Raw genomic sequence first — 18805 nt, forward strand, 5'->3', positions numbered from 1 at the left:
AGGGACAGGAAAAGTGAATCTGGAGATACAAACTTTTTTTTCTCCAGCGTGGAATGGGAAAGGAAATATCCACACAGCACAATTCTTAAGGTTACCAGGTGCCAAATGGAGGATTTGTACCCTACGCTATTCCCCTATCTTACTTGAACGAGTGGGCAGGGACACAGTGCACCTTTCTAAAAGGAGATGCATGATTGCGGTGCCTGTGAGAGAGAGCCCAGGCCCAATCACGCAAGTCCTAGAACAGGACGTTCAGAGGAACGTTTTGAATGAAAGATGCCATTTACTACTGGCCTGCCTGCCATCTCTGCCAGGGCCAAGGCTCATGTGCTCATCCGCAAGAACCTGGCCTGGATCACGCCTGCAAACACACACATATGTATATATATATATATATATATATATATATATATATATATATATATATATATATATATATATATATATATATATATATATATATATATATATATATATATATATATATATATATATATATATATATATATATATATATATATATATATATATACATACATATATATACACACATACACACACACTCTTGCTTACACACACCTTGACTTTATGTTTTCTTGCTGCATGCTTTTGTGGAAATTCTGTGAGTTTTTCATTTTTTTTTTCTTCTGTGAAGTAGAATGCGTGCATTGTATGCATTCTGACCGTTCTCAAAACGGACAATCACATAGGGGCACATGCATCAACCTATTTAGGAAGTGCAAACGGTGCGAATCGGTAAATTCGGCCGTTTGCGATTCCTAAATAGGTTTTTGGGATGCATCAAACATTTTTTGGAAAATCGCTATTTTTAGCGAATTCCAAAAATGCGATTGCTTTTAAGGAATCGCAAATTTGCGATTCCTTAAAAGCAATGCATGATTACTTTTAAAATTGCGAATTCGCAATTAGGGGGTGCAAATTACCACGAGGGTGAACCTCGTGGTAATTTGCGAAAAACTATTAAAATGCTCAAATTAGCATTTTGAACACTGTCATGTTACAGACACACATGTCCTTAGGACATGTGTGTGTGAAACATGCACTTTAAAATACATTTCAGGGGTGCAGGGGGGGTCCTTTGGACCCCCCTGCACCCATGGAATGCATTAACATTTTGCGAATCGCTAATTGATATTCGCAAAATGTCAATGCCTTCCCATTGATTCCTATGGGCCTTTTGGCCCATAGGAATCAATGGGAATTGCGTAATCTCAAATTAGAATTCGCATAATTTTTGCAATTCGGTAAAAATTGCGATTTTTACCAAATCGCTAAAATTATGCCATTAAATTGATGCATCCCGTTTTGCGATTCCCTATTTTTCGCAAATAAGGAATCGCAAAACCTTACATTGATGCATGTGGCCCATAATCTTTTGTCCCTGGTCCTGTGTGTGTCAACCATGGTAATGGCGGGCTGTGTACACATTGGACACTGCACGTACAGACTGCATTTTTTCTGCAACTCTATTTTGAAAACATTCCATGCACGTGCAGCCTTCAGTGTGAATGACAGATACATTTGAATGGATTATTGACGGATGAAATGTATATTGTGCACCGACTTTATTGATTTATGCGCGCATGACACATTGCTTTTAAACTGTTCCTCTTACACAATACGTAATTAATAAGGCAATAGCCACAGAAGGTCCTTTGTTGCCGCAGCAACATTTTATACATTTGTGTACACATGATAAAAACATGATCTCCATACTGACTATCTGTTTCAGTGGCAAAAATGAACAATTATTGACAAGGTCAGATGCTTGTTTGCTTTCTTTGCAAAGAGTGATACATGAAGGACTCTGCCGAAGGAGTTAGACAATGACACTGCTGCAAATATAGGGCTAGATATACCAACCTACTTTGCAGCCGCAAATATTCCGATTCAGAATGTGTGGCTGCAAAAATAGGTTTTCCTAATGCAACAAATGCCATTTTAGTAGTCAAAAAACGTAGGGCCCGATTCACAGAATTAACTTAAGACTCAATCCTAAACTTACTACTTTTGGTATTCACAGAATGCACTTACAACTTTTGGCATTCACAAAAGTTAGGATTTTGTCTTAAGTCTGTCTTAAGTCTGTCTTAAGACAAACTTAAGACAAAATCCTAACTTCTGTGAATACCAAAAATATTAAGTTCATTCTGTGAATACCAAAATAGTAGTAAGTTTAGGATTGAGTCTTAAATTCATTCTGTGAATCGGGCCCTATGTCTAACTTCTAAAACCAGAAGGTGAATGTCAGTCAGAAATCTGAATTGAGTGTGTTGTAGGCAGGTACTCTCCCCATTGTGTGTGGGTTCTGTTACAAGATGACCATGGGGAGATGCAGTTTAGAACAGACAAACTGGCATAGCTGTGTAGAATTCAAAATACTGGAATAGCTGGAGGTGATTGAGAGTCAGCTGAGGGGAGTGCTCTGACAGGCTGTATGTGAGCAGTCAGTTAACAGTATTGGAACAGTGATGGGTATTGCTGCTCAGGTATGGGTCCTGTAAACAAATCAGTTTTACAAAAAGTAAATCCCTACAAAAAAATCTAAAAGTAAATGAGAGCAGCAAGAGATGCATCTGTTCTGCTGCAAAAGTCATACTTTTCTTTGTTCTGACCTGTGGTGCTGCAGTTACGCAAAACCTCTGCTGTCAACAATTACACTGCAACAATGAAGCCCTTTTACTTTTGAAATTGTTACTATATTAAGTAGTGGTAAAAGTAAAAAAAAAGATCAAATTGTTTAATGCTGTGCTTTTTATAAGGCTAAAATGAAGACTTTTGTTATATAAACATGCAAAGCAAAGTCAGGATCTGCATTTAGAGTAAATACTAGCCTGAAAAAGCATCGGTTTTCACTAAAATGTGTTCTGAAAGGTACACCTTTTACCTTTTAACCGAGGGTCATGTCTACTTCTATCATAAAGTGTGTTTAAACAGCTGGGTATGTTTAAGGCTGCAGTATTGCCTCATGTCTACAGGGTCAGACTTGAGCAAAAAAAGAAACACATATGATGAAACACAGGTGCCCACAAGGTCAATTTTTTAAAAGTTGTCAAAATTGGCACGGGCGTATGGAAAGTCATTTTTTAATATTTGGACGATACTGCATTGTGAGGATTTGTGATCAGGTCCCCACAGTGCAATCAAGTCCCCACAGTGTGTGTGTGTTATCATACCTAAGTCCCTACAAGGATAGTAACACATACACACACACACAAACACACACATGTGCGCTCAGAAACAAAACAGATTAGAGGCGTAGCATGTTCCCTGGCGCTTACCTGTGGTGTTGAATCCAAACAGGAGTGGGCAGGAGACTGCGAAAGACAAGACCCAGACAGTCAGAATCATGAGGGAGACGCGCCTGCAAGAGGTCTCCCCGGTGTTGTACTGCACTGGCATGATCACCGCGGTGTACCTGAGGGGTGAACCAGAGGCGCAGAGGGAAGAGGAGTGGGATGGGTGACCCCATGAGTACAGCCCAAGCGGGTGTAGGCAAAGAGACCAGACAAGCCAAGAATGACAAACATTAGTGGGAAGGAGAATGTGAAAAAACAAATCCAGAGAAAATGAGAGAAGTGAGACAGTGCTAAACAAAAACAGCCAGGAGAGGAGGAAGAAGAGAAGAAAGAAAAACAAAGAGTGAAGAGGACAAGAAATATAGAATGACAGAAGCAAAAGAGATGTGAGCGCCAAGTGGAAATAGTAGAGGAAAGAGTAAGAGGCAAAACCCAGCACGAGAAACAGACACAGAGGGGATACGGAACAGAGAAAAGGAGGAACAGGAACAATTGAGGTTATTACGAAGGAGTGATGAAAACGCAGGATGCCAGTAGGTGAAGAGAGAGGGACAGGTGAAGAGAAGTAAGGAGGCAGAGATCAGTAGAGGGGTGAAGGATTCATAAAGTGAAAGAGAACCATATAGAAAAGGAAATGACATTGGCGGGAAATTGATGTTTAGAAGGCAAACAAAAGTTAAAAATAGAATACAGACATTACATGGTGAAATGTGTCAGGTGGTGGAGAAACAGAGCAGGAGAAAAGGGGAGGATAAAAGAGGAGTTTAAATTAGAGAAGGCAGAAGTAACTGAAAGACACAACACAGCTACAGCACATTGAGTGCCAAACCATCCTCAGAAACGTCAGTGTTATACTTTGTGTACACACCGTGCTGCTCAGGTCCTCAAACTGTGGAGTCTACAGAGACAACCTTAATATGGTGTTTATATGAGGACCCTGAACATACCAGTTAATTAAGAGAAACATACACTAGCTTTAAATGCAGGCCTTGCAAGAGGGAATACAAGTATTTATTGTGTGAGTGTACCATGAATGACTATGCTGACTGATATACCCCATTCATCCAGAACCATTCACAACCAATAACTGTCAACATCACCAAACTTCAAAACAAACACTCACTACAACAATTAGATTGTTAAAGGAAAGCACAGGGCTACAAAATGCCCCCCTGATGACATGGAGCCGTCTGTTAGCCTTACAGTAGAGGGGCGGAAGAATGGCGGTGGGGGTACCACGCCCTGCATAGAGAGTGGTGGTTGGGTTTGGAGGAAGCCACCAAGTGAGACTCAACATTGCGAAGTGAAAGAAGCAAAAGGTGGGCTGGATAGATGCAAGACCAGGGGTGCTGGAAAGTAGGGCATTCTATGGTCACCCCTACCGCCTGTCTGCTGCATGACTTGTAAATCCACATATATACTTGCCCCTTCCTTGTTGTTTGATAAACATGCAAGTAGAGACAATAATGCACATTTATTATGCCCCGCTTGATTAGGCACATATGAATCAATATGCACATTGAATGTTTACTATATATATTTTTTTATGTTATCATGCTAACAGGGGTGCTCACCGATTTCTCATTTGACACAAGCAGTAAATGTAATGGCAGTACATCATATGTACAGAGAAAGTTCAAAATGGCGACTGAAACTTTGGGCTGTGAGACAGAATATGCCCAGTTTGATTTATGCACCCATGTATAAGAATGTGTATTTACTGTTTATTGAATATTAGCATTTTCTGTCATAGTGCTAACAGGGGTGCTTATGGATTTCTTTAATGACTCGAGTAGTTAATTAAATGACAAGACTTCTTTTTGTGTAGAGGTAGTGTAAAATGGCAACCACAGTTGTCAGCTGGGAGACACAATATGGCAGCCCGTCCATGTATTATGTATTTGACCTATCAGGGTGAGGCTGCCACCCACCGTTGATCAAGGTGATCTGTTCACCGAAATGCGTTGGGAGCGTTGTGCCTGATCCTTGCACTTTCTGTGGATGTTGATATTTAATGTTCGGTACAAGCATTATTGTAGTGCGCATATACATTCTGCTGCCGAGGGAAGTTGTGGTCCTTTGATACTAATTTTGGAGCTCATGTCCAAGTGTGTTTAGTGTTCTCCGATCTCCGACGCGAGGTAGCGGTGTAGTCTACCCACGTTGGAGAAGTTATGCTAGCGCTGGAGGGTGTCCTCACGCGCCAGCTATAAATAAAAAAAGCAAATCAGTGGGGACTACGCAGTGACAAAGTACAGGTGTCCCAAGTGTTTATTGTGGCTGTAATGCTTACACCACGCGCTCCAGCGGCCCCTCCCCCACCACACTCGCGACGAGGGGCAGAAACGACCCCATGTAGTGCTGAGCACTTAGCATCTTCAGTGGCTGATTAAGGGCAATCAGTGGGCCTTTGATCACGGCCCTGGGCCCACGGTGATCAGCCCAAGTGTCCTGGCCTGCTGTGTCCCCTCAGGCGAGGCTGTGGCAGTCAAGGCAGGCCCTGCAGCTCCTGTATGTGCTTTGCTGAGGCAGAGGCCCCTGTACACGCGGTGGAGACCACACTTGAGTGTGCCCCAGCATCTGGACAGAGGAGGTGACATCGGTGAGGCCTAGAACACACTAGCCAGGGGAGAGGACCCTGACGGCGTCATCATCACTCTCGGCCGGGCGGCTGTTGGTATTCCTCGGAGGTAAGCAGTGGATGTGCCGCGAGGCGTGACCGTGTCTGCACCAAGATGGCATTGATTCCCGCCATTGAGCCCTTTGTGGTGGATGGAGCACCCTCATCCCTTGCCCCGCGATGGAAAGACTGGACTGACCGCCTCCAGATCTACTTTGAAGAGGCTGGAATAGCCCGGGAAAGAAGCAGTGCCCTGCTCCTCCACTTTGGAGGCAAAGATATCCACTGCATCTAAAAAACCCTGGTAGAAGCCACGCCCAAGACGTATGTTACGCTTCTCAACGCCCTAAATGCGCACTTCGAGCCGATGGCGAACAGGGACTACGAAAGATTCATTTTCCGTCAGGCCAAGCAAGAAGCGGAGGAATCACTAGACGCGTTCCACGGGTGATTGAAAGAGCTGGTCAGCACGTGCGGATTCCGCGACGAACAGGTAGAGATCCGAGGTTTGATAATACAAGGATGCTATTCATCCAAACTGAGAGTGAACATTCTTCAGGAGGATGTTAAGCCCTTGGCGGATATCCTCACCCTGGGGCAGTCAAAGGAGTTGTCGCAAGCCCGAGCGTCCCATATGGAAGAGACCCTCCACCGACCCATCAAGATGGAACAAGTCAACGTGGTAGAAAAGGCGAATGTGGAGAAGTGTGGCTCAGGGGTTAGAGGCGGCAGACCCGGAAGCTGAGATCGGCCCTGGACCAGGGTTCAATTCCCCGCCTCGGCGGGTCTTGGGCTCAAATATTCCACGGACTCGTTAATTCTCGCTCCGGTGCCTTCTCGACTCACGGGTTCACACTCTGCGACTCTGGGCAATAGCTTGCTTAATCTCCACAACGGCCCCTCGCGGCGGGATGCCTGACTTTCACCTTGTGGATACCCTGCCGGGGTTATCTCACAGGGGAATATCAGGACGGGTTCTCTAAGCAAGCACCGGGAAACCCACTGCGGGTAGCTGTGCGCTTTATAAGCTCAAATACATTTACATACACATACACACAATGTGGTGAGGCCTAAAGTGCGCCAAAACGCCGGGACACGACAGCAAGACAGGAAGAAGGAGTGTGACTACTGCGGAGGCACACCCCATCGCATGCAAGACTGTCTAGCGAGAGGGAAAAAGAGCAGTCCATGCGGGTCGGCGAAATCAAGGAAGGAGGCAGCACAGGCGCTAGCTGAAGAGCGAGACAGCGAGGACATGGATGATGACACGGGAGACTACCCGGTTCACTACGTATTCGCAGTTGATCAGCCAGGAAAGAAGAGACGACGACTCCCAAGATGCAGAATTAAGATCCAAGATGTGTCGAGCGAACTGATGGCTGCCAATCTATATAATCAACTAAGCCCACGCCCGCCATTACGTGAGGCCAGGATCAGAGTATTTGCATACAGCCAGAAGACACCCATCCCACTCCTAGGATGTTTCAAGACTGACCTGCAACACAAGGACCTCAAGAACCCCACCACGGTATACGTGACCAAAGAAGGAAGTGGTATGCGGATAAGCGGTCAATCAGCAGAAGAACTAAAGCTAAAATCGTTTGCCATGGCAGTGCAAGATGAAGACCTAGAGGCCATCATGGAGGAGTTCGCAGACGTCTTCAAAGGTATTGGATGCCTGAAAGGAAAAGAGGTCTCCCTCCATATTGACCCGTCAGTCCAACTGGTGGCGCTGAGGCACAGGTGCATTGTGATCCACATGAGACAGAAGGTGGAAGAAGAGCTAGAGGCGCTGGAGAGGCAAGGTATTATCGAAAAGGTCAGTGGGCCCACACCATGGGTGTCCCCGATAACAGTGGCACAGAAGTTGAAACAACCGGGGCAGATCAGCATCTGTGTGGACATGCACCTCCCACGCGCTGCGGTGAAGAGGGAACGCCATCTAACCCCCACCATTGACGACATATAGGGAGAACTGAACGGCGCAAGGTGGTTCTCGAAGATGGACCTCCGGTCCGGCTATCACCAACTACCACTACACCCAGACTACCGATACATCACCACCTTCTCTACGCATGTCGGTCTGAGGAGATACTGACGCCTCAATTTGGGGCTCACGAGCGCTGCAGAGGTGTTTCAAAACACCATCCACGAAGTCCTCAGCGGGCTCCCAGGAGACTTAAACGTAAGTGACGACCTACTCATCTATGCGTCATCGATCGAAGACCACCATCGGAGACTTCGTGGGATTCTCCAGAGGATCAAAGAATCCGGACTGACTCTACATCGAAAAAAGTGCCAGTTCCTAAAGAACAAGATTAGTTTCTTTGGCTACACATTCTCGGATCAAGGAGTGACCTCAGACCCTGACAAGGTACGAGATGTACAAGAAGCTCCGGCGCCAACTAACATCTCAGAAAGAAGAAGCTTCCTGGGAATGGTGAACTTTTGCAGACGTTTTGTCCCAGACTTGTCAAATCTCACGAAACCCCTCAGGGAACTGACCAAAGCCTCTACCACATGGCAGTGGGGCCCCGAGGAGGAGCAAGCCTTCAAAGACACTAAGTCAGCTCTGTCTGCAGACACAACACTGTCCTACTTTGACCCAGCCCGATCCACCAACGCCGCTGTAGACGCCAGCCCAAATGGGCTTGGAGCGGTAATCACTCAATTACAAGGGAACGGAGAGTGGGCCCCAATAGCGTATGCGAGTCGGTCCCTGATGGACACAGAACAGAGATACTCGCAAATTGAACGAGAAGAGATCGCCATCCACAGGGCCTGTCACCATTTCCACGTCTACGTGTATGGCCATCCATTCACAGTGTCCAAAGATCACAATCCCCTGATTCCCTGTTTCAAGGATTAGCGTCCAAACCTCGGCCGAGGATTGAAAAGTGGATACTTCAACTGCAGGGATACGACTACCGTGTGGAGTACAAACCGGGCTCGTCCAATCCAGCGGACTACCTCTCGAGGCACCCCAGGGCAGAAGAAGAGGATGCTGAAGACACTGAAGAATATGTTTGTTTTGTATCAGAAAGATCCCGATCACTGCCCATGAGTCTCGAGACCATTGTAGAAGCTACCCAGAGTGATGAATGCATGCAAATGGCCGTAAGCGCAGTCCAATCGAATGACTGGCACCCCATTCAATCCACCATGACCCGAAGGACGCCACAAGCTAAGACTATTCTGGAATCCATTGTGCGAGTCAAAGATGAACTTTCGGTTTGCAGAGGGTGTCTGCTCCGAGGCCTGCGACTAGTGATACCATCAAGTCTGGCTCAACAAGCAGTAGACCTCGCACACAGGGGACACCAAGGCGTGGTAAAAACCAAGAGCCGACTGAGAGCAAAGGTGTGCTTACTGGGAATGGACCCACTGGTTGAACAAACAGTCAGGGCATGGGCATGGTGCCAGGCAGCGGGCCAACCAGATCGCCCTCACCCAGTCATCACAGTAGAGAACCCTCAATGACCCTGGGAGCGAGTGAGTGCAGACTTTGGACACCTCCCAGATGGACGCTATGCTCTAGTAATCATCGATGATTACACAAAATACCCTGAGGTCCAGATCGTGGGAAGTCAGACAGCCACGGAGGTCATCACTAAGCTTGAGAAGACCATCGCTACCCATGGAATATTCGAAGTGGTGAATACAGAAAACGGTCCACCCTTCCAGGGACAGGAGTTTGCGGACTATCTCAAGGCCTGGGGGATCCAACACCGGAAAGTGACCCCGCGCGGGCCTCAGGCAAATGGGGAAGTAGAGAGGTTCATGCGTACTCTCAACAGAGTGATACGCATGCAGATGGATCACTGTTCGAGAGGGCCATATACAGCTTCCTGAGGGAATACCGTCTGATGCCCCATCTCACAACTGAGGCAGCTCCGGGACCAGCAAGCATGGGCCGAGTAGTGCTGGACACCATACCACATCACCCGAGCTGGACCCCGTCTCCGATCGACGCGGGACCAGCTCCAATGACCAGGCTTGTGCCAGCCGACGGGCCCGGATGTCTGTCATTTAAGTGGGAGACAGAGTCTATGTCAAGGACAGGTACCCAGGAAGCAAGTTCCGGCTTCCATTCGAACCTAGGCCTTGGACAGTTGCCCGCAGGACCGGCACCATGATAACCGCCAGAAGAGGAACGGAAGAGGTCACCCGCAACGTCTCGTTCTTCAAAAAGGTGGATGCCGGGACTCCGGACCTGCCAGCTTCAGAAAACATGGACACCCGTCCACGTCATCAGGCAGAGGAGGTGGTCCCAGACGGTGGTCACGAGTCAACCACCACTGGAGACGAGACCCGGTCAGACCAGGGCACACCTTCCCTGCCTGGAACACCAGTTGCGAGTCCGCCGAGTTGTTCTGCAAGATCCCAGGTGAGCCAAGCCTCGCAAGGGGTGACCCCATCTCTGCCATCATCACGGGGAGAGCACTCCAGGTATGGCCTGCAAAGAAACCCAGCTCCATCCTCTTGGCTGGCCAACTTCATGGTGTGACGAATTGGGACTGGGATTCTAGTGACTGGTAATAGATCTATTTGATCATTGTTTGTTGTTTAATAAAGGTTAGAAGGAATGTAGTGTTCTCCGATCTCCGACGCAAGGTAGCGGTGCAGTCTACCTGCGTCGGAGAAGTTACGCTAGTGCTGGCGTGTGTCGTCACGCGCCAGCTATAAATAAAGGGGGCGTGTCCCAAGGCAATCAGTGGGGACTACGCAGTAACAGAGCACAGGTGTCCCGAGTGTTTATTGCGGCCGCAGCGCTTACACCACGTGCTCCAGCAGCCCCTCCCCCACCACAGTGGGCACTGCTGCTGCCAGGGCCAGGGACTTCAGTGAGGATGTAAAGATATAAATATATAGGCTTCCTTTCTGTTTAGACTGCGGAGCCGCCCGGCCTGTCGAGTTTGAGTTTGTTGGCAGTTGTCTCTCAGTCTCACCGCTTATATTTGCACCTCTGCCGCCACTCACTTGCATTCAATGAGGTGAAAAAATTTGCCTCTGCAGCTGGAATTTTGTTCCAATATGTATTTGGCAAAGAAAGTGAAAGTAACATGTTTCGACCACATTTGGATCTTGATCACATGACCAGTGATGTGCACCAATACATTTTTAAAACACTGCCACGTGCCAGACATCGAAAACAGACTTCATTCACAATCCGCCAACTGCTACGAAATAAAAATAATGTGGTTATAGCTACAATTTGACTAAAAGTTGCTGGTTCATTCATGATAAATCTGAGTTACAATATTGCAATAATGTTTTCACATTTCATTTTTTTTGGTAATTTTTTGTAATCAACAATTAGGACAATCAAGAATTCCTCATATTTTGTGTTCTTGCTTGTTATTAACAGTTAGTTTCACACTGTCCTGGTCTCGATGTATACCATGATTAAAAAATTCATAGACTCAAGTAGCCTATTTCCATCAACAAAATTTTCAACACTACATTTTGTGACTGTAGGTGTAAGATACTATCCTAAATTTAATCTGTAGTGTGAAATATTAAAAAACAAAAGGATGATGGATAGGATGCTGAACAGTGTCAAACACTCACTCCCAGTCATAGATCTAGATTAAATCCATTTTTGTTGCTTACCATGCCGCCCCAGTTGGGCCCAGCCATATGCAAATTAGTTTTACCCTGCTCTCCTTGGAAACAGTCCAACCCCTACTGCCAGGCCAGGTCTAACCTAGACTGGAAACTAGCATCCTGGGATCAGTTTCGGAGTATAACTCCTCATCAGCCAGCCTAGCTTGAATCTAGTGGCATAGCGAGTACGGACCCAAGTCAGGGCATACCTTTCCCACTTAGGGTGACTGTAACAACACAAAAAGATGATGGATGAAATGCTGAACATTGTTAAATCTCATCTCCAGTCACAAATCTGGGTTAAATCCATTTTTCTTCACCATGCAACCCTAGTTTGGACCCAGCCATATGTAAATCAGTCTTGTCCTGCTGCCCATGGGAAGAGTCCAGACTGATTTACATATGGTTGGGTCCAAACTTGGGTGGCATAGTTAGCAAAAAAGCAATGGATTCAACCCAGATCTGTGACTGGGGTGAGTGTTTGACAATGTTCCTGATCCCGGCCATCATCTTTCTGTGTTGCTATAGTAGCCCTAAGTGGGAAAGGCACGCCCAGACGGGGGTCCCGTGTTCACTATGCCACTGAAGGCAAGCTATCCTGGATGATGAGGGGTGATACCCCGAAACCGGTCCCAGGATGCTTGTTTTCCGGTCCAGGGAGGAGCTGGCCAGGTAGTACGGACAGGCCAGGATTCAAAGCTCTTTATTAGACTAATGAATACTTGGCAGCCCGCTGAAATTCCAGTCCCAATGGGTTTCAGATCTGCTTTGGAGCCTTGACCACGGATGAAATGAAAATCTTCTTTGAAAATGACCACATGTTTTGAAGACTCTATTAATTATTTGGTAACATCGTCATCCGGTCATTCTTGCCAGCATGCACGGTGAACATCAATAATTGTTTTTTTTATCCTCTGCAGCATTAAGATAAATCACTGCTTTGAACTAACACTGCATGATATCCTAATTTGTGCGTTTTCAGTGCACAGACAATAATTAAGTTTTAAAGGTAGCAATCATACCGTCTTTTATTGTATCCTTATGCGCCTTTTGAAATCATGGTATCCGTAAATCTGAAAAAATTTCAGCTTACGTCCCTTACTCAAAGTCACGTTATGGTTATTTTTTAGGATATGTCCAATCTTTTCCTTATGTAAAGTCAGGCGCCTCTTTCCAATAACAGACTTGCACCTGGTCCATTTAGGGACCCTAGTAGGGTGGCTTTGATGAAGCGGGAACATTTTCCATGCACAAAATAGTCAAAAGGTACCACTTTTTTGGAAAGTTTAGTGGTGATTACGCCACTGGGTAATATGCACATACATGAATATATGTTTATATGTATATAAGTATATGTGTGTATATATATATATATATATATATATATATATATATATATATATATATATATATATATATATTTGTATGTATATATATATACGCACACACACACACACACACACACATATATATATATATATATATATATATATATATATATATATATATATATATATATATATATATATATATACACACACACATATATATGTACACTGAAAAAAGCAATCTCAATACTACATCATGCACTGCTTATGACCACTTTTTTCTTTTTTTTTAACAGTAGCTTGTGTCTTATTCCAACACCTAACTATAAAGTCATACTTTATTAAGTGACCCCAAACTCTGGAACAGCCTAACACTCAGGAACAATCTAATGCTCTGGCTTGGTCGAAAAAAGAGTCAAGAAAACATTTGGTTTGCCTGTACTGTATGAACACTTCACACACAAACACATTACACTTCTCACATGTTCATGAGTTTTCAATATTTGTTATGAAATCAACGGATCTGCCTATCAAATATATAAGCTCTTAGTTTCTTTCCAAGCAGACAACCAAACGTCAGCAGATGGTATTAATTAACACCCTTAGCACGAGGCAAAATTAATTTCATTGTAAGTGGCTTCACATTGTCACTTGTCTTCCAAGCAGCACTCTCTTCCAAACTGTGCATTGCATGTTCAATGGAAAATGCCTTTTCTTAAAACCTGCAGTTACTTGTACTCATCAAACTGAGTTCATTGGTAAGTCAGTGTCGCACCTAATCATCACTCTTTAATGCTTGTCTCTAGCAGTCATCTCCTCTGGAGTCTCAGACAACAGGACAACATTTACATGGCTTTGGTCCCTTGGTTATGAGTCATTTGATACTTCCTAGTGGGAGAGTGCCACTATAATAAGTATGTTGGGCCTGTGCTGACCAGGAGGTGGAGTCAGCTCACGCCCTGAAAAGCAATGGTGACGTTGCAACAAGGGGCTGCAACTCCACAAGTTGAGGTGCTGCAGGGTGGCGAGGGCACCACCACCACAAAATGAATTCTACAGGCAATACAAAGCTCTAAAACTTCACTGAAGAACAATTGATGTGGTGGGTGTAGACGTCTCCACTCTTTCCCGGTATTTGAGAGAAGTGGTTGAAAGGGTTGTAGAGGCTAAAACCCACATCTCTCCTTCAAAGGACACAGTGTAGGATATCTGCTCTACAGCGCCATGAAACCGCTTGGTAGACGTGCGCTATATAAATGCCTGTAAATTCAAAATTCAAATTCTGAGGTTAAAGAAGTGTTGGTGAAATTGGCCTGATGGGCCGAGGACTCTGAAGGCCACTCAAGAAGAAATAATTTGCGCCTTGAGGGCTTCCCAGAAGAAATGGAAGAAAGAGACCAGATTGGCGTTTTGATAAATTGGCTGGTATCCACAATCCCGTTACAACCTTCACTCCTTGCTTCCTTATTGAACAGGCTCACTGAGCCAGGAAAAGGCCATCGCCTGCATGTCCGTCTGGGATCATTATAGCTCATATTCTTAATTAAGAGGACAGTGATTTTATCAGATATTGGGTGAGACTGTCTACAAGTCCATATTGACTTTTCCAGATTATACCATGTAGGTAAAAAAAAACCCTGCAAAACCTATGACCAGGTCATGACCAAATTTAGAGCTATGGGACTCAAATATACGCTTCTGAATCCATCTTCTAAGATAAGGCCTACCTCTTTGAATCACCAGAGCAGGCCTGGGATTGGATCGAGGAGAGTCCTGACCTACCTCAGTGAGACTGATCCCCTATGTCCCCAAGAAGATCCGCCCTGAAACATAAATGGACGAATTTAACCCACCAAAATCAGATGACACCGTGGTCCTTCCGGGAAGAGAGGAGGGGTCCTGAGGATGGAGCAGCTCTTGTATGTACAGGTGTCAACCACAGAGGCATCTGGGGGACGGGGCTCTCTCAGCTCCTCTGAAACTGCAGAAACCCCAGTCCTATGGTTATGAGATCAGATATTGGATACTATGTGACTATAGAGAGTTGGTATGAGTTATCATGACAACTGTATCATTCCATTAAAGATTGAAAACAAAAGAATGGAGCCCCAGAAGAGGAAAGCTGTGTTAAGTGATGGGACAGCCACTTGGAGACACTATCATTAAAGCTTGATGAGGTACTAAAGAAACAACACCTCGTGTTTGGCCCTTATCCCCCTCTTTAGGTAGAATGGAGTATTTTGTTTTTTGACCTGGTAATGTTCCATTTTAATATGCAGGTGGGTGGGAGGTTTGGTGAAACAGAGCCAAGTTGTTCATTATCAGGGGTTGATTCAGAATTAATTCCGCAACAAGTGACATTGCTTCTAGAAGTGTAGGCTGTGGGGCAGGAAAATCTTATGGGTTTAGAAAAGGCAATGTGTCTTGTATCATAAGTGAAGTAGTGTGGCTCACTGGTTAGAGGCGGCAGACCCGAGAGCAGAGGACAGCCCGGGACCAGGGTTCGATTCCCGGCGCGGCAGGTTTCTGGACCAGGGTCAGCAGACTCGATAATTCTCTCACCTCGGTGCCCACTCTGATCAGCGATCACACTCGGCAACTCTGGGCATTAGCTTGCCTCATCTTCACTAACGGCCCCACCAGACCGCCGGGGATGCCTGGTCTCACCCTGGAGATACCCATTAAGGGACCATCTCTCAGGGAAGCCAGGAAGGGTTTCGCAGCGGTCGAAGCGCCTTGGGACCCTACGGGTAAGTAGTGCGCTATATAAATGCCAATACATTTACATATTTGTTTAGCTAAATGGAGAATCTGGGTCCTGAGCTCCATTGACCTTCACTTGATAAGATGTTTTGTGTTTTACCCAATGGCTTGAAAACATTGGTGTGAACTGAGCCAAATAAGAGCCCATCACATGAAAAGCTATGAGCTTCTGAACCAGATAAAGAGGGGGCTATACTGGGGATCGCAAAGCCCCAGAATTGTATGTGTTTTTTTCTCCAGGAAACCCATCTTCTTGGCAATTTCTGAATATTTTTGGCTTGTTCGCCCTTCTCCCAAGTTTATCATGTGGTTTTCACACAAGGTGATGGACTGAATGTTGCACATTGGCAAAACATTCACCCCCAGTCACAGATCTTGGTTTAATACATTGTTATTTTGCTGAACGCGCCACCCCAGTTCAGACATGGCTATATGCAAATCAGTCTTGACCCTGTGCCTCATGGGACCAGTCCAGCCTGAACTGCCAAGCCATGTCTTCTCGGGACCGGAATCAAGCATCCTAGGAATGGTTTCTGTCTATCAGCCAGGATAGCTTGACTTCAGTGGCTTTGTAAGCATGGAACCCACGTCTGGGCATACCCTTCCCACATAGAGTGAACAGCAAAACACACAAGGTGATGGACGGAATGTTGCACATTGGCAAAACTTTCACCTTCAGCCACAGATCTGGGTTTAATCCATCGTTATTTTGCTCACCTCGCCACCCCAGTTCAGACATGGCCATATGCAAATCAGTATTGACCCTGTGCCTCATGGGAACAGTCCAGCCTGAACTGCTAAGCCATGTCTTCCCTGGACCGGAATCAAGCATCCTAGGACTGGTTTCTGGCTATCAGCCGTCATCAGCCAGGATAGCTTGACTCCAGTGGCTTAGTGAGCACTTAGAGGCCCATTAGGATGGCGGACGGAAACGGGTTCCGTCCGCCATGGTCGCGACAAAAATACTCCCGACCGCACCGTGGATAATTTGCGGTAGCGAATAGGATATTTCTGTCATCACACACCGACCGCGGCAGATGGATCACATCAAAGACCGCCGCAAGCGGACGGTACCACAGAAACACTGTCTGCCGCGGACGCATTGACCGCGCAAACAAGCCCAACCGCCGCCAGACCGGCAGAGGGTCCGGCCGCACGATTAGGATAACCCCTCCATCCCAACGAAACTCACCACCTTCCTCGACCGCCGCGGAAAAAAAGCACCGACAAACAGAGCATGACTGTGGAAGGACCAAACGAACATCACCCCTGCCGTCAAACCGATTAAAAAATGGCAGGCGCAAGTAAATAGAAAACACAAAAAACAGGACACACACCTACCTGAAACACCAACCCCCAACAACTACACGCCCCATGACACCCCCCCACCACAACAAGAGCCCCCAAGTCACCACACCCACAGAACACCTGGCTGGCAACAACCATTGGGACACAAACACCACACAGAGTATAAAACGAACCCCTCCCATTACCACAATCCTCTGCATCACAGCACAGCTGGAAGAAAGAGGCAGAATAGCACAAACAGCAGACACACACAAACACACATACAACCTGCACACCAACACACCCCCCACACAAACCCCCACAACACCATCCCTACATACCACACACCTGCATACCCCACCCCACCAACACCTTGCACATCACACACCATGGCATCCAAGAAAAACCCCAAGTTCACAGAGAGTGAGTTGAAGGTCATGGTGGATGAAATCATCCGGGTCGAACCACATCTGTTCGGTACCCTAGTCCAGCAGACCACCTTGGCAACTAAAACCACCACGTGGGACAGGATAGTGACCAGAGTGAATGCTTCAGGGACCGTGTCACGCACCAAACACGAGATCAAGAGGCGGTGGCACGACCGCAAGGCAAGGGTGAAAGACATCAGGGCCAAGAACCACCTGCGGGCACAACACACTGGCGGCGGCACTCCTCCGGAACCTATACCATTTTCCGAATGGGAGGAGAAGGCGCTGGGCATACTGCACCCTGAGAGCCTGGAAGAAATAGAAGAGGGACTTGAGGCTGGTAAGTAAAAACCAATGACCACTATCACACTGTCATGGTCTGCCTTGCACAACTGCCAAGACACATCTCCCAGGCTCCAATCCATGCATGTGGACCACACAGTCACCCAAAAGTCCAGGGCTAAAATGCACCCACCATGATCAACTACAAATGTTGCCTCCTACGTTCCCAGGCGTGCATGTTGTCAAAGCAGCTAACACCACAACTCCCAACAGGCCCCCATGTCTACATCGAGGGTGGGGGTGGTTGGGGGGGGTGGGTCCAGCACTACAACTCCCAACAGGCCCCCATGTCTACAGGGAGGGTGGGGTGGGTGGGGTTTAGTGGGTCCAGCACTACAACTTCCAATAGGCCCCCATGTCTACAAGGAGGGTGGGGGTGGGTACAGCACTACAACTCCCAACAGGCCCCCATGTCTACAGGGAGGGTGGGGGTGGGTACAGCACTACAACTCCCAACAGGCCCCCATGTCCACAGGGAGGGTGGGGTGGGGGGGCGGGTCCAGCACCTCAACTCCCAACAGGCCCCCATGTCTACAGGGAGGGTGGGGGTTGGTGGGGGGGTGGGCCCAGCACTACAATTCCCAACAGGCCCCCATGTCTACAGGGATTGTGGGATTTCGAGCACTACAACTCCCAACAGGCCCCCATGTCTACAGGGAGGGTGGGGGTTGGTGGGGTTGTGGGTCCAGCACTACAACTCCCAACCGGCCCCCATGTCCCATCCGAGAGCAAGATGGAGTCCGCCCACCATTTGCTGACCAGTGCATCTCCGCCTTCAAACCTACAGGTAGGGAGCCATCTTCACAGGGGCACCATCCAATAGCAGGACCGGACCACACATATCCAAGTATTGTCTCCCCACCTCCACACCACCATAATGCCCAGTACTGTCTACCACACCAACATGATGACACCAACAACCATGTCCTGATTCCCTAGAAATTTGTAATGTAACAAAAACAAACCTATGATGTCCACAGCATTTATTCTTAAATTCTTGTCCCTCAGGTGATCGCAACTTGACAGGTGAAACCAGCAACCGTCAGCACCAGTCGCCCCCCCTCACAGCCAGGACTCTCCTGTGAAGATTCCATGGTCACCTCGGGTGCA

At 46.7% G+C, this 18805-nt stretch overlaps 1 protein-coding gene across 1 annotated transcript in view; it reads right to left on the minus strand.

The window, feature by feature from the left end:
* The window catches only part of DRD3 (dopamine receptor D3), an 835727-nt gene that overhangs the window by 300735 nt on the left and 516187 nt on the right, over positions 1-18805 (minus strand). Inside the window, exon 4 of the mRNA XM_086933536.1 lies at positions 3303-3439. Coding sequence (XP_086789662.1) covers positions 3303-3439 — 137 coding nt within the window. The remainder of the gene's footprint in view (positions 1-3302; positions 3440-18805) is intronic.

Source organism: Lissotriton vulgaris, chromosome 8 (assembly GCF_964263255.1).
Source record: "Lissotriton vulgaris chromosome 8, aLisVul1.2, whole genome shotgun sequence".
Taxonomy (NCBI): domain Eukaryota; kingdom Metazoa; phylum Chordata; class Amphibia; order Caudata; family Salamandridae; genus Lissotriton; species Lissotriton vulgaris.